The 18,374-nt window shown below is 37.5% G+C and overlaps 1 protein-coding gene across 5 annotated transcripts in view; it reads right to left on the minus strand.

The window, feature by feature from the left end:
• The window catches only part of GSK3B (glycogen synthase kinase 3 beta), a 217,461-nt gene that overhangs the window by 135,070 nt on the left and 64,017 nt on the right, over window positions 1-18,374 (minus strand). For all 5 annotated transcript variants that reach the window (XM_018042977.1, XM_018043204.1, XM_018043122.1 and 2 more), the window contains exon 2: window positions 10,089-10,282. In XM_018042977.1, the coding sequence (XP_017898466.1) occupies window positions 10,089-10,282 (194 nt within the window). The remainder of the gene's footprint in view (window positions 1-10,088; window positions 10,283-18,374) is intronic.

The following is an 18,374-nucleotide window of genomic DNA, read 5'->3' on the forward strand; positions in this document are numbered from 1 at the left end:
TTCTTCAAACAGTTACCTGTTAAAAAAGGAAAATTTTAAAGTTTTAGTGGGCAAAGAAATTCAACAGAAATTTCTTCAAAGAATACACACTAAAGGTCAATAAAAGAAAAGATGAAATGATGTTCAACCTCATTAGCCATCAGCAAAGGTGAAACAGTTCACTCTCAGACAGATATCATCAAAACTCAGATAATAACAAGCACTGGCAACAATGTGGAGAAACTGCAGTGTTTATCCAGTGCTCACAGACTAAAATGGTACAGTGGCTCTGGAAAGCGAGTTAGTACTTTCTCAAAATGTTAATCCCAGAGTCACCATAGGACCCACAACACTTCTAAGTATATACCCAAGAGGGGAAAGTACCCGCAAAAACTTGTATGCAAGTAATGTTCACAGCAGCATCATTCATTATAGCCAAAATGTAACGACAACGCAAATGTTCATCAACTAGTGAGCTGATTAACAAAATGCAGTATATCCACAAAACGTAGTATCATTCAGCCACAAAAAGGACTGAAATACTGAGACATGATAAACATGGATGAACTTTGAATATTTTTTCCAAGTGAAACAAGACAGAAACAAAAAGGTCATGTATTATTATTCCATTTATATGAAATGTCCAGATGGGCAAATCCATGAAGATAGAAAGCAGGTTAGTGATTGCCAGGGCATAGGTGAAGAGGAGGATGAGAAGAGACTGTTAATAAGAATTTAATAGAGCACTATTTAAAAGTTTCTTTCTGAGGTGATGAAAATATCCTAGAATTAGTAGTGACCACTACACAACTCTGTGATTATATTAAAACCAATGGGTTGTATACTGTAATAAAAGGGTGAAATTCATGTTATAGACATTATATCTCAATGAAGCTCTCATATAAAAACAATCAAGCAGCTGACCATCCACAAAAACTGCAAAGGCTTTAGAGAAACTAGTCAAAAAAGCAAACCTAACTCCTAATGCTAAACACTTATTTGGAACTTACCACAGACATACAGGAATTTAAAAGGTATAAACATAATAATATAAAAATTATTATAATATAAAAATATAACTAAAGATAATAAAAACTTTTTAAAAAGTAAGAAAATTTAGAAGCGTACTGTGACTCATATTGAGGTTTTTGTTTTACTTTTTCACCCACTTCCCCTATTTCTCCCACCTCCTGCCTCTGGCAACCATCAATCTGTTTTCTGTATTTACAAGTTTGTTCTTTGTTGTTGCTGAGGGTAGGATTTCATACATAAGAGAGAGCATGTGCATTTGTGTTTTTCTGTCTGGCTTCTTTCACTTAGCATAATGCGTTCAAGGTCTAGCCACGTAGCCACGATATCAGGATAATCTTCTCTTATAGCTGAATAATGTTCCATCACACACACATACACACACACACACACACACACACATACTCACTCACTCACTCACTCCACGATTTCTTTATCCACTCATCCATTGATAAATTCTTAGACTGTTTCTGCTGCTGCTAAGTCACTTCGGTCGTGTCCGACTCTGTGCGACCCCATAGACGGCAGCCCACCAGGCTCCCCCGTCTCTGGGATTCTCCAGGCAAGAACACTGGAGTGGGTTGCCATTTCCTTCTCCAGTGCATGAAAGTGAAAAGTGAAAGGGAAGTCGCTCAGTCGTATCCGACTCTTAGCGACCCCATGGACTGCAGCCTACCAGGCTCCTTCGTTCATAGGATTTTCGAGGCAAGAGTACTGGAGTGGGGTGCTATTGCCTTCTCCGTAGGCTGTTTCTATATCTTAACTAGTACAAATAATTCTGCAATGAGCGTGGGGTACATATATCTTTGAGTTAGTACTTTGATTTCTTTTGATAAATACCCCGAAATAGAACTGATGGATCCTATGTGTTAAGTTGCTCAGTTGTGTCCAACTCTCTGCAACCCCATGGATTGTAGCCCACCAGTCTCCTCTGTCAGTGGAATTTCCCAGGCAAGAATACTGGAGTGGGTTGCCATTTCCTTCTCCAGGGGATCTTCTCGACCCAGGGATCGAACCCGGGTCTCCTGCATTGCAGGCAGACACTTTACTGTATGGTAGTTCTATTTTTAATATTTTGAGGAACTTCCATACTGTTTTCCACAGTGCCTGCACCAATCTACATTCCCACAAACAGCACACAAAGATTCTCTTTCTCCACTTCCTTGCCAACACTTGTGACTTTTTGCCTTATGAAAAATCAGCCATTCTAAAAGGTATGAGGTGATACCTCATTCTGGTTTGTTTTTTTTTTTTTGGCTGTATCAGGTCTTAGATGTGGCACATGGGATCTTTGTTGTGTCATGCAGGATCTTTCATTGTAGCACCTGGATGCCCTAGTTATGGCACATGAGCTCAGTAGTTGCAACATATAGGCTTAGTTGCGCATGGCATGTGGGATCTTGCAATGCAGGTCACCAGGGATTGAACCCACATCCCTTGTACTGCAAGGAATATTCTTAACCACTGGACCACCACGGAAATCCTTTGTTGTGGTTTTGATTTGCATTCCCTGATAATTTGTGATGTTGAGCATCTTTTCAAGGACTTGTTGGCCACCTGCATGTCTTCCTCAGAAAAATGTTCAGGTCCTATGCCCATTTTTAAACTAGAATGTTGGGGGTTTTGATACTAGCCCCTTACCAGATACGTGATTCACAAATATTTTATCCCATTCAATGCGCTGCCTTTTCATTTTGTAGATGGTTTTCTTTACTGTGCAGAAGCTTTTTAATTTGATTAGTCCCACTTGTTTATTTTTGCTTCTGGTGCTTTTTAAAATCTGGTTTCAGATTTAAAAAATCATTGCCGAGACCTATGTCAAAGCATTTACCATTTACATTTTCTTCTAGGAGTTTTATGCTTTCAGGTCTTACATTCAGATCTTTAATCCATCTAGAGTTAATTTCTGTGTACAGTGTAAGACAGTGTTGAGTTTATTTTTTTGCCTGTGCTATCCAGTTTTCCCAATACCATTTATTGAAAAGGCTGTCCTTTCCCCCCTGTATATTCTTGTCTCCTTTGTTGTAAATTAACTGGCCATAAATGCATAAGTTTATCTCTGGGCTGTCTATTCTGTCTCACTGATCTATGTGTCTGCTTTTATGTCAGTACCATACTGATTTAATTACTGTAGCTCTCTAATATAGTTTGAATCATGACACATTATGTCTCTGATTTGGTTCTTTTGTTTTGACTATTTGAAATTTTTTGTCATTCCATACAAATTTTAGTGCTATTTGTTCTATTTCTTTGAAAAATTTCTTTGAATTATTAGAATTTTGATAGGAATTGTAGTGAATCTGTAGATTGTTTTGGGTAGTATGGATGTTTTAATAATATTGATTCAATCATGATTCATCCAATAGTATCTTTTCATCTATTTGTGTCTTCATCAATTTCTTTCATTAATGGCTTTCATCTATAGGTCTTCATCTCCTTGGTCAAATGCATTCCTAGATAATTCTTTTCAGGGTAACATTAATGCGGTTGTTTTTTTTTCTCTTTCTGTAGTTTAAGTGTATAGAAATGCAAGAGATTTGTGTGCACTGATATGTATCTTGCAACTTTGCTCAATTGGTTTTTCTAACATTTTTTTAAAACGGAGTCTTTAGATTTTCCATACATATCATGTCATCTGACATATAAAACAGCGACAGTTTTATTTCTTCTTTTCCAATTTCGATGGCTTTTTATTTTTCCTGCCTAATTGCTCTTGCTACCTTCTATTTAGTTTTATTTCTCCTTCTCTCAAGCCATTCAAGTCACTGAGAAGCAGAACGGAGGCATTCAGGACCACAAATATCATGCCACCATATTTCTTCTCTCTGGAATAATAGAGGTAATAAAACTATATATAATTGTAAAAGCAAAATCAAATAGAATCCTTACTCATTAACCTCTGTACAGTCTTTGAAAGTTTAATCCAGTTAAAAGTAACATTTTACCAGTCATTCTACATGGCTTGGGAAGGTAGCATAAAACAGTCTGTATCCTTAGGAAGTTTGGCATGTTAACTATGAAAATGTTCCTCTCAGATAACCCACTGCAGGAAACATTATTGACCAGGGGTCCTAGCTGCTGAGCTCTCAAAACCATTTTCTTCTTTGGTGATAAGCCAAGCTTCCCATGAACTGTTCCCTGCCAATGACTCAGCACAGCATGGCAGACATATTTAATGAAGCCCTTTTCCCAGGAGACACTGGACTCTTCTGATGGTTCAACCTTGGACTGATGATTCTCTGTTGGTTTTTCTGTAACTTTCTTAGAGCTACACTGAAGTACAAGGCTTTTCCTACTCAGCATGCCATTGTCCTAACCTCCTTCCCCCACAGCAGTTAAGCCTTGGTTTTTACCTTCCACTTGATAATTACAAGTTTTCATGACTCAAAGAAATAGTTCCATATGACATAACTAAAGATTAATATTTATTTTAAGCTGTCTATAAGTTTTATCTAGAATAGATTTTCCACAATGACTTAAAACAGCTATGTAAGTACAAATAATTAGGTATCTCAGAATAAGACTACCGAACAAAAGAGGAAGCAAAACAAAAAGGTGGAGAAGGAAATGGCAACCCACTCCAGTATTCCTGCCTGGAGAATCGCAGGGACAGGGGAGCCTGGTGGGCTGCCGTCTATGGGGTCGCACAGAGTCGGACACGACTGAAGAGACTTAGCAGCAGCAGCAAAACAAAACGGAAGAAATCCAAAGTAAATAGCAGTTTGTAGTAATTCAGATCTAAAATTAAAACCAATAGAACTTAATTATAAAGAGTTTTAAAATTTGCTGGATGTTCTCATATTGTTTCATTTGATTCACACAACCTTGGAGTAAAAAGAAAGCACAATACTTATTGAGTTCCTTTACACACCAAACACTGGACTGGGGTACCACTGTAATAACCGTATTTCCATCTTACACATGATGAAATTGAAGCTCATAAAGTTAATGGATATACTTAAGCTCACAAAACTACTAATAGTGGACCAAGGTCTTATTTCCCCTATGTTGTCTCCAAAATATCATATAGAGAATAATCATATCCCTAAGGATTGAGCCCATACATTTATCCCTTCTCACTCTCCAAAACAGTATATATTAAAAGCAGGGCTCAAAAATCACTCTCCATTCACAACAGAACAGGAGTGACACTTCACTTCTCTACTCTCACATTCTAGCGACAGAAAAAGTGAAACCAAGCAGGACACCTGAAACCTATGACTTAGTTCAAAGGAGAACTGAAATTAATAGTTAATGAAGCTAAGATCACTAATTAATTTAAAATGTAGCTTACTGATTTTCAACTTGAAAAGCCACCCTCAACAACGATCAGTATTGGGATTGATTCATCTTCCTGCTCTAAGACCAAAGGTATCCTACATAAGGTACCTAGCTGGACTCTACTGTTAGTACCACAACAGCATTTTCTATCACCAGCACATCCAAACTGGCCAGTTGAGGTTAGTTTAATTTTAGTATGATGAGTACAGAGGGAAAAGGGCATTCAAATTGTAGGTAAAACACCACTGAAACTTGTTGTACCAGAAACAACTTGAAAATATAGATACAGTTTTTAGGACTAATGAGCAGGGGTAATTAGTTACTCTTGGTATTCTTCCTGTCTCTAACCATTCTTTCTCTTCTTATTTTTTCACCAAAACAAACTGCCTCTCACTGACACCAGTAGGTTTAGCATGCTGGTTTACAAAACAATGCAAGGAGAAGACCCTATTCTAACTTCTAAAAATATATCATTATTTAATGCAAAATACATCCTTGGTAGCAGTGATGTAAAAATTACAAATGTGAACAGAATTTTAAGTTGTCAGAAAAATGCCTATTTTATCACCATCAAAGGAAATGGTCAATACATCAATTTTTTTTTTTTAAATAGCTAACATTTAGCAAGGAGAACAAAGAATACTGAAGTTTCACAAAGAAAAGGTGATACAATGGAAAGAACTGAACTTTGTCTAAGACAGCCTGCCACTTTTCAGCACTTTTAGGAGAAAAAATAAAAATAAAAACAAAATTATATAATAGCTACAAAAACAATTAAAATATTTAGGAATAAGCTTAACAAGAAATGTCAAACCTATATAAGTAAAACTCCTAAAAGTTTACAAAAGTAAACTTGAACAAATGGAAAGCTATCTCCTATTTCTGGATAAGGTAACTCAACATCATGGAGAGTTAATTAGCTCCTTATAAAGTTGATGAAATTCCAATTAAAAATAAACAAGTTTTCTCAAGGAGTTAATCAAAATGATACCAAAATTAATAGTGAAAAATATACATCCAAATATAGCTAGAGTAACATGAAAAAGAAAAGCTACAAGGGCAGACTAGCCCTACCAGACACTGAAACATATTACAAAATGAAATTAGAACAGTGTGGTTACTGACTTAGGAATATGCAAATGACCCAGCAGAACAGAACAGAAAGTCCAGAAATAGACCAAATTCCACGTGGAAATTTAGCGTATAATAACAATAGCATCTCAAATCATTCGAACATAGACTATTTAAAAAACTGTATTAAGATAAATGATTAATGCTTTAGAATGGATAAAATTAGATCAATAACTCATACTATACATAGTTATAAATAAATTCCACACACAGGAATAAACTTCAAATGGATCAGGGGTCTAAACGTAAAAAGGGAAACCTTACAACTGCAAGAAAATATGAATGAATTTCTCTTTAACTTGAGGAAAAGGCTTTCTAATCACAACTAAAATCTAGATAGGATAAAAAATGGAAAATGAACACATGAAAAAATATAAATTAAAACTATAATGAGATACCATTTCTCCCCTATCAGATTGACAAAAATTGAAAAAGTAAATCAATTCATGTTATCAATGTGAATAAACAGGCATTCATATACTACTGGAGAGAATATAAATCTATATAAGCTCTTGTGCAGAGGAATTTAGCAATATCATATAAAACTTCATGTGTTTGTTTTGATTCAGCAGTCCTATCTAGTTCTCTTAGTTTATATGAATATACACATCTAATAAAAAATACTTATGCACAAAGGTTTTCATACCAGCCCCCTGGGAGATTACTAAATATTGAAAAGTAATTCCATATCCATATATAGAAGAGTGGTTGGAATCAATGCTGAAATACTATAAAATTCTAAAAAGGATGAGAAAAATCTCTGAACTGATATGCAGTGACTTTCAGGAACTATAGTTAACAGGAAAAGCAAAGTATAAAGAGTATCTCTCCCTATTATATTTTGTGTAAGAAAGAAATCAAGAAAATTACAGTTACCCTCTGTGTCCCTGGGTTCCACAGCCAGGGATTCAACCAAGCTGGAATCAAAAATACACAGGGGAGAAAAGCTCCAGAAAGTTTCAAACATCAAAACGCCACATCATCAACTATTTACATAGTATTTAAATTGTATTTACAACTATTCACATAGCATCAACACTGTATTAGGTATTATAAGCTATCTAGAAATGATTTAAAGTATATGGGAGACTTAGTTATATGGAAATACCATGCCATTTTATACATGGGACTTGAGCACCTGCAAACTTTGGTATCTACTACAGGTCCTGGAACCAGTCCCCTGTGGATAACAAGAGATGATTATACACTGACTGTTCATTTGAGCAAAAGAAACCCAGAAAAAGTAAAGTACAACATAAAGAGATTGGCTATCCATCCAGAGGGAGTGAGAGAGAATAAGACAGAGGGAATGACATCTGTTGTATCTGACCTTTAGAACCACATTACACAGACTGAAAATACAATTTTTTCAAAAATTCAAAAAGAATGGAGATACAGCTCTATGTAGGGATACGAGCAAAAATAGATGAACCAAACTGTATTTCAGATGAGTAACTATGATAAAGGAAAAGATTAAAACTTTTTTAAAAAGCAAGAAAAAGAACTCACCCCAGTACCTACTGGACAGATTGTACTGGTTCGATACAGCAATGACAAACTGTAATAAAGCACTCTGAAGTCAGACTGCTTGGATTCAAATACCTGACCATCTAACCACCTGCTAACTGTGTGACTTTGGACAAGTTAATTTATAATCTCTTTGTTGTGTAGGTTTCCTTATCTAAATAATAATAGTATCAATATCACAGTACTAACAGGAAAACTCCTATAAAACTGCTCACGTAAAAACTTTAGATTACTGATAATATTTTCAGGATTTGATAAGTATCTGTTATCGTGCATGCGTGCTAATTCGCTTCAGTCATCTCCAACTTTTTGCAACCCTGTGGACTGTAGCCTGTTAGGCTCCTCTGTCCATGGGATTCTCTAGGCAAGAATATTGGAGTGGACTGCGATGCCCTCCTTCAGAGGATCTTCCCAACCCAGGGATCGACTCTCATCTCTTATGTCTCCTGCACTGGCAGGTGGGGTCTTTACCACTAGCATCACCTGGGAAGGATATTAATTTGAAAACACATTAAGTGTGTGGATATCAGGAGACACACATAATAAAAATCCAGTTCTTATGAAATAGAGAGACCATAAACACCAGTATGTCTCAAATATAGTGATACAAAAGGATTGTAAAAATTAAGTATTTGGAAAGAAGGCAAGACTATGGAAGCTCCTGAATGCACAATTAAAACTGGGCAGGCTTTATTTTCTAGACTATGAGGAACCCCAGAAGACGTGTGTTTAGTAGAAACAATATGACCAAAATGAGCTATGGGATTATTCTACAGTTGGAATGCAAGATTTTAAGAATATCAGATGTAGAGTTACTAGTGATAAAGCCAAATAATGACAAAGGTCTGGCTAGAACAGTAGTGATGAGAAAAGGAAATGGCGGGGGGGGCGGGCAGCAGGCAGCACAAAATTAACCAAGTTTGGTAATGACTAGATATGAGGTATGAGAGAACAGAATATGGATGACAGTGAATGAGAAAACCGTTAGAAGGGAAGAACAAGAAGGAATGGGAACCAACAGAAAGAATTTCCTTTAAGACTGACAGTTAAGTCAGAGTTACATAAGAAGACTTGTCAATTGGAAAATAACGGTATCTGCAGATATCAAGACTGAGTGGGCGTTTGGCAACATGGGACTAGTGCTCAGAAGAGAATAAACTGAAGACAAAAACTTTAGATTTTTTTTTTTTAAACCTCTTTAGAATGTTCAATGTTGGAGAAGGAAATGGCAACCCACTCCAGTGTTCTTGCCTGGAGAATCCCAGGGACGGGGGAGCCTCGTGGGCTTCCATCTATGGGGTCACACAGAGTAGGACACAACTGAAGCGACTTAGCAGCAACAGTAGCAGCAGAATGTTCAAAACATCCTGCAGCATACAGACACCAGAATGTGTGCTATTTCAGAGCAGTGATAACCTCTTAATTTTTCATTCCTTAATGTTAAGCACAGTTCCTAGAACACAGGAGACTCTCAGTAGAATGCTGCAGAGGTGGGCAGAGTAGAGAAGGGAACAGAGCTGCATGGCTTGTTAATGGCAGAGGCTCGATGAGAGCCCAGGTCTCCTGACTCTCCACTGTATCGTGATGAAGAGATGACCTCTGATTAGCCATACACAGGACACTTTAAGGGGATCTTGTAAGGAAAAAAAATGAACTGTGGGAAGCATCGCTTTCAAGGGGCAGATGGAAGGGAGATATAAGAATATAGCAGGAAAGAAATTTCAGTTATGGAGGGAAAAAAATGACAGTATTGTATCATAGACTCGAAGGAAATTTTTCAAGAAAGGAAGCATAGTCAACTGTATCAAACGAACATATGCTACAGGCACTGTTTCTCTGGTCTCCTATAACAATGAGACCCAAGGCAGAGAGAGGTCACATTTTAAAGTAAGGAACTAATAAATTTTAATCTATCTTTCACAACATTTTAAATACATATATCACTCTTAGCTACAGTTCAAAAAAAAATCTTCAGTAAATTTTATCTCCACATGATACACAATGCAAAGGTCACTACAGCAGTTGAGCTGAACAAACGCTTGTGCAATAAATGAAATCTGAAGCAAAAGGAAACGCCTGAGAAAGTAATTACTTACATGTATTGGCAGCAACAAAAACACATGAACTACTGAAGGTCTTACCTTAAATCTCTTGTCCTGCAATACTTTCTTGATGGCAACCAGTTCTCCTGAATCACAAAGTTTGGCTTGATACACCACACCAAATGACCCATTTCCAATCACTTTAGTGTCTGTATAGCTGACTTCTTGTGGCCTGTCTGGACCCTGCCCAGGAGTTGCCACCACTGTGGTTACCTTGCTGCCATCTTTGTCTCCTAAAAGAAAAAAGGGATAGAAAAATGAGAACTGCAAAGAATTCAACCAAGAAAATCGCCGAAGTATACCAAGTAAACTAGGTGCGTTTTAAGCCCCTTCAGTTGTGCCCGACTCTTTGTGACCCTATGGACTGTAGCCCACCAGGCTCCTCTGCCCATGGGATTCTCCAGGCAAGAATAATGGAGTGGGTTGCCATACCCTCCTCCAGGGGATCTTCCCCACCCAGGGATCGAACCTGCATCTCATGTCTCCTGCACTGGCAGGCGGGTTCCTTACCACTAGCGCCACCTGGGAAGCCCAAGTATTCTATAATTATTTTTAAATGCTCATGTTAGTTTATCATAACTATCATCACAGAATTATTTCAACTATTTGTTTCAATTATAAGTAATTATTTTAACCACCATTTATTCAGTCACTCTATAGAGCAGGCACCATACTTAGTTTATATCCATGACTTCATTTAATGAAAAAAATCCCATGAAGTAGATAGACTGTTCCTATATAAACATAATAAGAAAAATGCTAAATTTGTCCAGTCAAAAAGCAAATGATGGACTCACCAAAGAATCCTTATCTGTCCAACTCTAAAAGCCCTAATTTTTTCCTCAGGCTTTCTTCTTGTACTTGAAAATAAGATACGTGCAACTGAAAACATCTAATTCTGTTTCTATTCAGACCACTCTTCCTTTAGGAAGGTAAAGCTTTAAGTTTTTGCTTCTCCACATCTTATTTCTTCTTAAGAAAATAGTGATACATTTCCAAGAAAAGTCAGATGGAAAAAAGAAACGGGAATGTTAATTTGGGGGTAAGAGACACAAACCTTATAAGAAAAATCAAACCCATTCTGAACTGAGCCTCATTCATAACTAGCTCACCAGCACTAGGGTCTCTGCCCACTCATGGCCATCTCCTTATTTCTTCTGCCTTCATTTCTCGCCAGTAACAATCCAAAGACTATTTCCAAGTTCAAGAGCCACCTCCTTTCTTGACTAAACAATCACCTTACTCTCTGAATTCTTAAACTATTTGAAATCATTCTATACCACTGAGCACTTGATTTTAAAAAGCTTTAAATTGTTCCTTTAGTGATTTCAGAACACACACAGATTCTAGGGACTACAATCTTTGCAAAGCAGCAATTATGACTTGTACTTCTTTTCTCTTTGCTGCCATTTCTAAAACCAGTTCTCACTGACAAAACTGCACATTTGTTCTAACTGACAAAACTGCACATTGCTTTTTCTCTCTCCTACTCTTCCATTATAGCAATTTTAAGATGTTAGTTGAATTCCTTTGGCCACCTCATGCAAAAAGTTGACTCACTGGAAAAGACTTTGATGCTGGGAGGGATTGGGGGCAGGAGGAGAAGGGGACGACAGAGGATGAGATGGCTGGATGGCATCACTGACTCGATGGACGTGAGTCTGAGTGAACTCCGGGAGTTGGTGATGGACAGGGAGGCCTGGCGTACTGCGATTCATGGGGTCACAAAGAGTTGGACACGACTGAGCGACTGAACTGAACCTCATAAAAGAAAAATGATGCAATATTTAAACCCAAATCCCAAACCAAGATGATGAAATATGTATTCATTTGTCTCTCATATTAAAATATATATATATATTAATCTGATTTTCCAATGGTTTGAGACTTTCCTCTACTCAATTTAAGACTGCCAGAAAAACAAATATCCAAATGTTAGTGGCATACTGTAAACAATATTTACAGCCATTTAAGCTCACAGAGTTAATATATACAAAAGCCAAAAAGCAGTATCTGCAACTGATTAACTCTCTTGTGTGTAAGGCAGCCTTCATGACAGATACGAAAACAATGCATGATTCCTACATACAACAGCTAGGTGGATTATAGGCAGTCTATACTGTATCACAGCCAGCTATCTGAAACGCATATGTCTTTAGTTCTAAGGTGAAACACCCGAACAGATATGATTTAGTTAGCAAAAATCCAATATGACTTGTAGAAAGAATAAATCAAATATTGTCAATACCATCATTTTATTTCCAACAGTTTTATATATGCTTTAAATGTACATAAACTTCAGCACAAGACAACAACATACATAAGTTTCCTCTCACCTCTAGTTATCTAGTAAAACAGATCTTAAACATACATGCTAAAAACTTAATTAAATCTAATCTGAGTAGTAAATGATCATGCCTCACTCCCCCTAAATATCCCACAGAACTCATTTTTGATCATGTTAATCAACCTGTATGCAGATCAAGAAACAATTAGAACCAGACGTGGAACAAGGGACTAGCCGAAAACTGGGAAAGGAGTACAACAAAGCTATATACTGTCACCCTACTTATTTAACTTATATACAGAGAATGTCATGCAAAATCCTGGGCTGGGTGAATCACAAGCTGTAATCAAGATTGCCAAGAGAAATATCAATAATCTGAGATATGCAAATGATACCACTCTAATAGCAGAAAGTGAAGAGGAACTGAAGAGCCTATTGATGAGGGTGAAAGATGAGAGTGAGAAAGCTGGCTTAAAACTCAATATTCAAAAAAACTAAGATCATGGCGTCTGGTCCCATCACTTCATGGCAAATAGATAGGGAAAAAATGGAAACAAAAACCATCTTGGCATAACCAAAAATCATGATTTCCCACTCTATAATCATATTTCAGGCTGCCCAGGTGGCCCAGTTATAAAGAATCCACCTGCCAATACAAGAGACATAAGAGATGCAAGTTCGATTCCTGGGTTGGGAAGACTCCCCTGGAGAACAAAATGGCAACACACTTCAGTATCCTTGCCTGGAAAACTCCATGGACAGAGGAGCATGGCAGGCTACAGTCCACAGAGCCACAAAGAGTTGGACACGACTGAGGGACTGAGCACCATCTACTACTGTTAAACTTGTAAATGTTTATCCCAACATTATGATTTGCCTACAGAAAGAGGCACAAATAAGAAGGTAATTCTACAGAAATATTAAAAGCAGACTTGAAAGATCAACAGGTCCTACAGAGGCTATAGCTGAAAGAGAGTCTTGAAGCCTCAATTTTAAACTGAATGGATGTGGACAGAGACCAATCTTTTCACCCTCTTACACATCTAGTAAAAACAACAAAAAAAAACCCTGCTTACTATCTTAGCAAAAATTATCTTCTCTTTTGAGCAGTGAGAGAAACCGCTGAGAACTCTTACAGGCTAACAGGAATTCTTCCTCCACTAGCAGGAAATCCTGGGTATACAAGAACAATGAATGGCTCTAAGACCTTATGCCCAAGCATCCTGGAATTTTTATTCAAAAATCATTCAAGCTCTTCAAGACTGTTCCATCAGATACCTGAAATAGCAGAGCTGTAGAGAATGGCAAGGTAACACTGGCGGTGACTTCGTATGAGCATCAGTAGTGCATGGGACGGTCAGCAGCTAGTGTGCCAGGGAAAAGCATGTCACCATTTGGCACTGCAATTTGCTGACTCGGCAATAAGGTAACAGCTGTATAAAATTTCACTGTACAAAAAGAACTTTCTGATTCATTGCTTCATCTACTCTAATATGATAAATGGAGGGAACATATTTATTATGCTTCAAATGCAAATAAGAAAAATAAGAGAAACAGACTTGTCCAATATAACAGAGCTTTAGGTGACAGAACTCTTCACTCGGCTCAGGCTGCCTCTGCCATATTTTACAACCTTCCCACTACTACTGAAAGGCCAACTTCATATACCATCACCCACTCCATCCCATCCCTACCAAAGGAGGAGATACTTCTGAAAAGACAATGTAAAAAGATCAGCTCCAGATTAACAAAAGAATAAATAAGTAATCTTCTGCAGTTCAGTCCTCAAACATTCATTTATTAATAGCTGGAGAGCTATTTCCAAAGATGCTTTGGCAACATTAAGAGTTTGAAATTTATCCTAATTGGAAACCAAAATATGGAAAACAAAAATGTAAAACAACTGATTCTGTGATGTTCAATTTAGAAATTGGTTAACTTTGAATCTTAACAATAGAGCATCATTTTAAACACTACTACCAAAAATCCTCATGAAAAGCCAGAATTCATAACAAATGTGCCTTAAAAAAAAACAAAAACCCACCACTTTGTCCAATATTAAATTTCCCAGAATGCAGGGTATCATGAGTCTCACATCAACTACAGTAAAATTGGTCTCCAAAAAATGCCACTTTATTTCAGCAGCAACAACAGTAGAGCAGTGGGAGCAGCTCAGGTTCAGGCCTCTCTTCTGGCCAGAGAATTCCTAGGATCCTCTATTGCAATCAAAATTCACTCAAGTAGTATGAATGTCCCATTCTAATTAAACATAGAATTAAACTCCCTACTCTTCACCACAATGGTCAAATCTTAAAAATACAAACCATAAAACAGTCCTCGTGAAGCAATGCAAAGGTGGTATGCAACAGAACAACCACTTTCCATCGAAGGCTGTTAAATATAGAATACAATTTTACAAAAGCCTTACATGTATCCATAATATGTGCAGCCTAGTTCTCAATCTCTCAAAGCTGTACCTATAAACTATATCTTGTGGTTACATTTTTTTCATCTTCTGAAATCAATCCTCAGAATGGACCCTGAGATGAACAAATGTTACAGGGTAACACAATCCATGTCTAAAGTGTGGACTGAGCAGCCAAAACCCAAAAGGCCACTTCAGGCGTACATAAAGATGTCGGAGGTATCTGACACTGATACTCTAATGTTTCTTAAGATTCAGAGCTCAGAGCAACAACTGTGATACTGCTTAACTGGGAGGCTTTTAGAGATGTTAGTAAGTCATACTAACATAAACTGAGCAAAGTTAGCAATGACTGCTGCTGCTGCTAAGGTGCTTCAGTCGTGTCCAACTCTGTGCGACCCCATAGACGGCAGCCCACCAGGCTCCCCTGTTCCTGGGATTCTCCAGGCAAGAACACCGGAGTGGGTTGCCATTTCCTTCTTCAATGCATGAAACTAACTCTATAAAATCTCCCTTTACCTCAAAAATAACGCCTCCATGTAGAAATAACAGAAAAAATCAAGTCTATAAATTCCAGAGAAACCAGCACATCAGGTATGATACAAGACACAAGGTATTTTTTATGAAGCTTTTCAATCTAACAATAAGGATTTGTAGGGAAACTAGCTCACACTATTGCTTCTCATAAAGAGAAATAACATCTATTTTTTATGGATGCCCAATAGCAATATAACACTCTATTGAAAAATATTACATAAATTTTTAAAAGAACAACAACAAAAAAATCACCTTATCAAGAATGTAAGATAGTCTGAAAGGGAAACACTGACACTGTCAAATTTTCAGGTTTTTAAATTAAAGTTCAAACAACTCTTTATCCTAAGTAAATGGCTAAGAAACTTCTATTAACTTCAATATACTTCCAAAATAAACACAACTTAGAAAGATGAAAACAACATAAAAATAAGTTTAAAAAAAAAAAAGCAATGAACTGAGGTCCACAGAAAATCAGACACAAATTCTAAAATAAACTCATTGCTGTCATGAAATAGGGGCTTTACTCAATGATGTGGAAGCTCTAGCAAGAGTACAATTGCTCTCATACCTTGAAGTAAAACTATTAACAAAGCAAAGGAATGCCAACTAAGCACCTCAATCAGTCACCTCAAGCCGAATGGTCAATAGCCTCATTAAAATTTTTAGGGCAATTTCTATGTAAACTTGTGATAAAAATATTTCCAGCAGAGTCTTTTCCCTTAGATAGACACGATCCATCTCCACATGATTCCATCTAAAAGACTGGACACACAAAACAAAACATTACTAAATTCCCTTTGGGGACAGGAGAAGTAAACAAAAGGAGAAGCAGGGAAAACAAAATGGACAGATGTCATACATGAGCTAGCCGGGGGAGATGTTTTCCTATATTTCACTTCCAGAAATAAAAGGAAAACACATGGTGATAGAGGATAACAATGAGACAGGAAAGATTCTAGAGTCCTGGACAGCACAATAATACCACACTTTCAATCACAGGCAGATACCACCCCAGTATTCACAAGCGTTGATTCTGAAGAACCATAAAATAACCTTAAGAAAAAAAGAAACCAGTCAAGGGCTTGTCCTTAGATGCAGAATGGTGTTAATATTTAAGTACATGCCACACAGCGAGTGCTCAACAAATTAGATTCTCTGAACTTGAATTATTGGCAGTGGCAACAGTTTACAAACAACAACAACAGCAACACATTCTTCTGTTCTGCTATGCTCTTTTACCACCAGGTACATACCCTACTACAGTGCCTATCGCAATGTCTGATAACTATTAAGAGCCCAAGCCCCTCACTTGACTATGAGCTCTTAGGAAAGCCAGACATTATTAAATTATTAAATTCATTTCCCTAGTGCTTATTAGCAGAGGGTTCAGCATAACGCAGGTGGTCAGCAAATGTCTGGTCTTGAATTTGTATAAAAGTCAATCAAGCAGAATTATTAGTATTTGGGAACTGACTCCTCCCTGCTAAACATTTAGCAGTGTTTTCACTTCTTATGCTTGCCATTGATCAGATACAAAGCCCTAGGATAGGGTATGCAGAAGCCTTACAAATAGCAAAGCAGAATGGTGGGTTTACTGAAAACAAGGCAACAACAAGTAGCCAAAACAAAAAACACAATTTGCCACATGTGAATCTATTTACAGGTAGAATTACTCTACTTCATAATCCTTTTCCAACTAATTCTGGTTTCTTTGGGGCATCAATATGTAGCAATGGATAAGAAATGGACAGGGACATCGATGAGGTCTTAAGTTTAATTTACATCAATATATATGTAAGTATATTTCTTACCTACTATTTTATGCAAGCACCACTCAAACAGTGGACTTAGTTATCTAGGAGAGTTTATTAAAAATAAAGATTCTAGAATCTCACCATAGAAAGACTCAGTAGATCTGCAGTAAAGCCCAGGAAACTGTATTTTTAATAAGCCACCCACGTGCTCCTTAATGCAGTTTCAACTTCCATACACTGAGAATCATCAGTTCAGTTCAGTTGCTCAGTCATATCCGACTCTTTGTGACCCCATGAATCGCAGCACACCAGGCCTCCCTGTCCAACACCAACTCCCGGAGTTTACCCAAACTCACGTCCATTGAGTCGGTGATGCCATCCAGCCATCTCATCCTCTGTCATCCCCTTCTCCTCCTGCCCTCAATCCCTCCCAGCATCAGGGTCTTTTCCAACGAGTCAACTCTTCTCATGAGGTGGCCGAAGTATTGGAATTTCAGCTTCAGCATCAGTTCTTCCAATGAATACCCAGGACTGATCTCCTTTAGGATGGACTGGTTAGATCTCCAAGCAGTCCAAGGGACTCTCAAGAGTCTTCAACACCACGGTTCAAAAGCATCAATTCTTCAGGCCTCAGCTTTCTTCACAGACCAACTCTCACATCCATACATGACCACAGGAAAAACCATAGCCTTGACTAGACGGACCTTAGTCGGCAAAGTAATGTCTCTGCTTTTGAATATGCTATCTAGGTTGGTCATAACTTTCCTTCCAGGGAGTAAGCGACTTTAATTTCATGGCTGCAATCACCATCTGCAGTGATTTTCGAGACCCCAAAATAAAGTCTGACACTGTTTCCACTGTTTCCCCATCTATTTCCCATGAAGTGATGGGACTAGATGCCATGATCTTCGTTTTCTGAATGTTGAACTTTAAGCCAACTTTTTCACTCTCCTCTTTCACTTTCATCAAGAGGCTTTTTAGTTCCTCTTCACTTTCTGCTACAAAGGTGGTGTCATCTGCATATCTGAAGTTATTGATATTTCTCCCTGCAATCTTGATTCCAGCTTGTGCTTCTTCTAGCCCAGTGTTTCTCGTAATGAACTCTGCATATAAGTTAAATAAGCAGGGTGACCATATACAGCCTTGATGGACTCCTTTTCCTATTTGGAACCAGTCTGTTTCTCCATGGCCAGTTCTAACTGTTGCTTCCTGACCAGCATAATACCACTTAATTCATACAACAACTCTGTGATGTACTCATAATAATCACTTAACAAATGAGTGAAACTAAGATGTTTGAAAGGTTTACTGGCAATATGCCC

The sequence above is a fragment of the Capra hircus genome, chromosome 1, assembly GCF_001704415.2.
Source record: "Capra hircus breed San Clemente chromosome 1, ASM170441v1, whole genome shotgun sequence".
In the NCBI taxonomy this organism is placed as follows: domain Eukaryota; kingdom Metazoa; phylum Chordata; class Mammalia; order Artiodactyla; family Bovidae; genus Capra; species Capra hircus.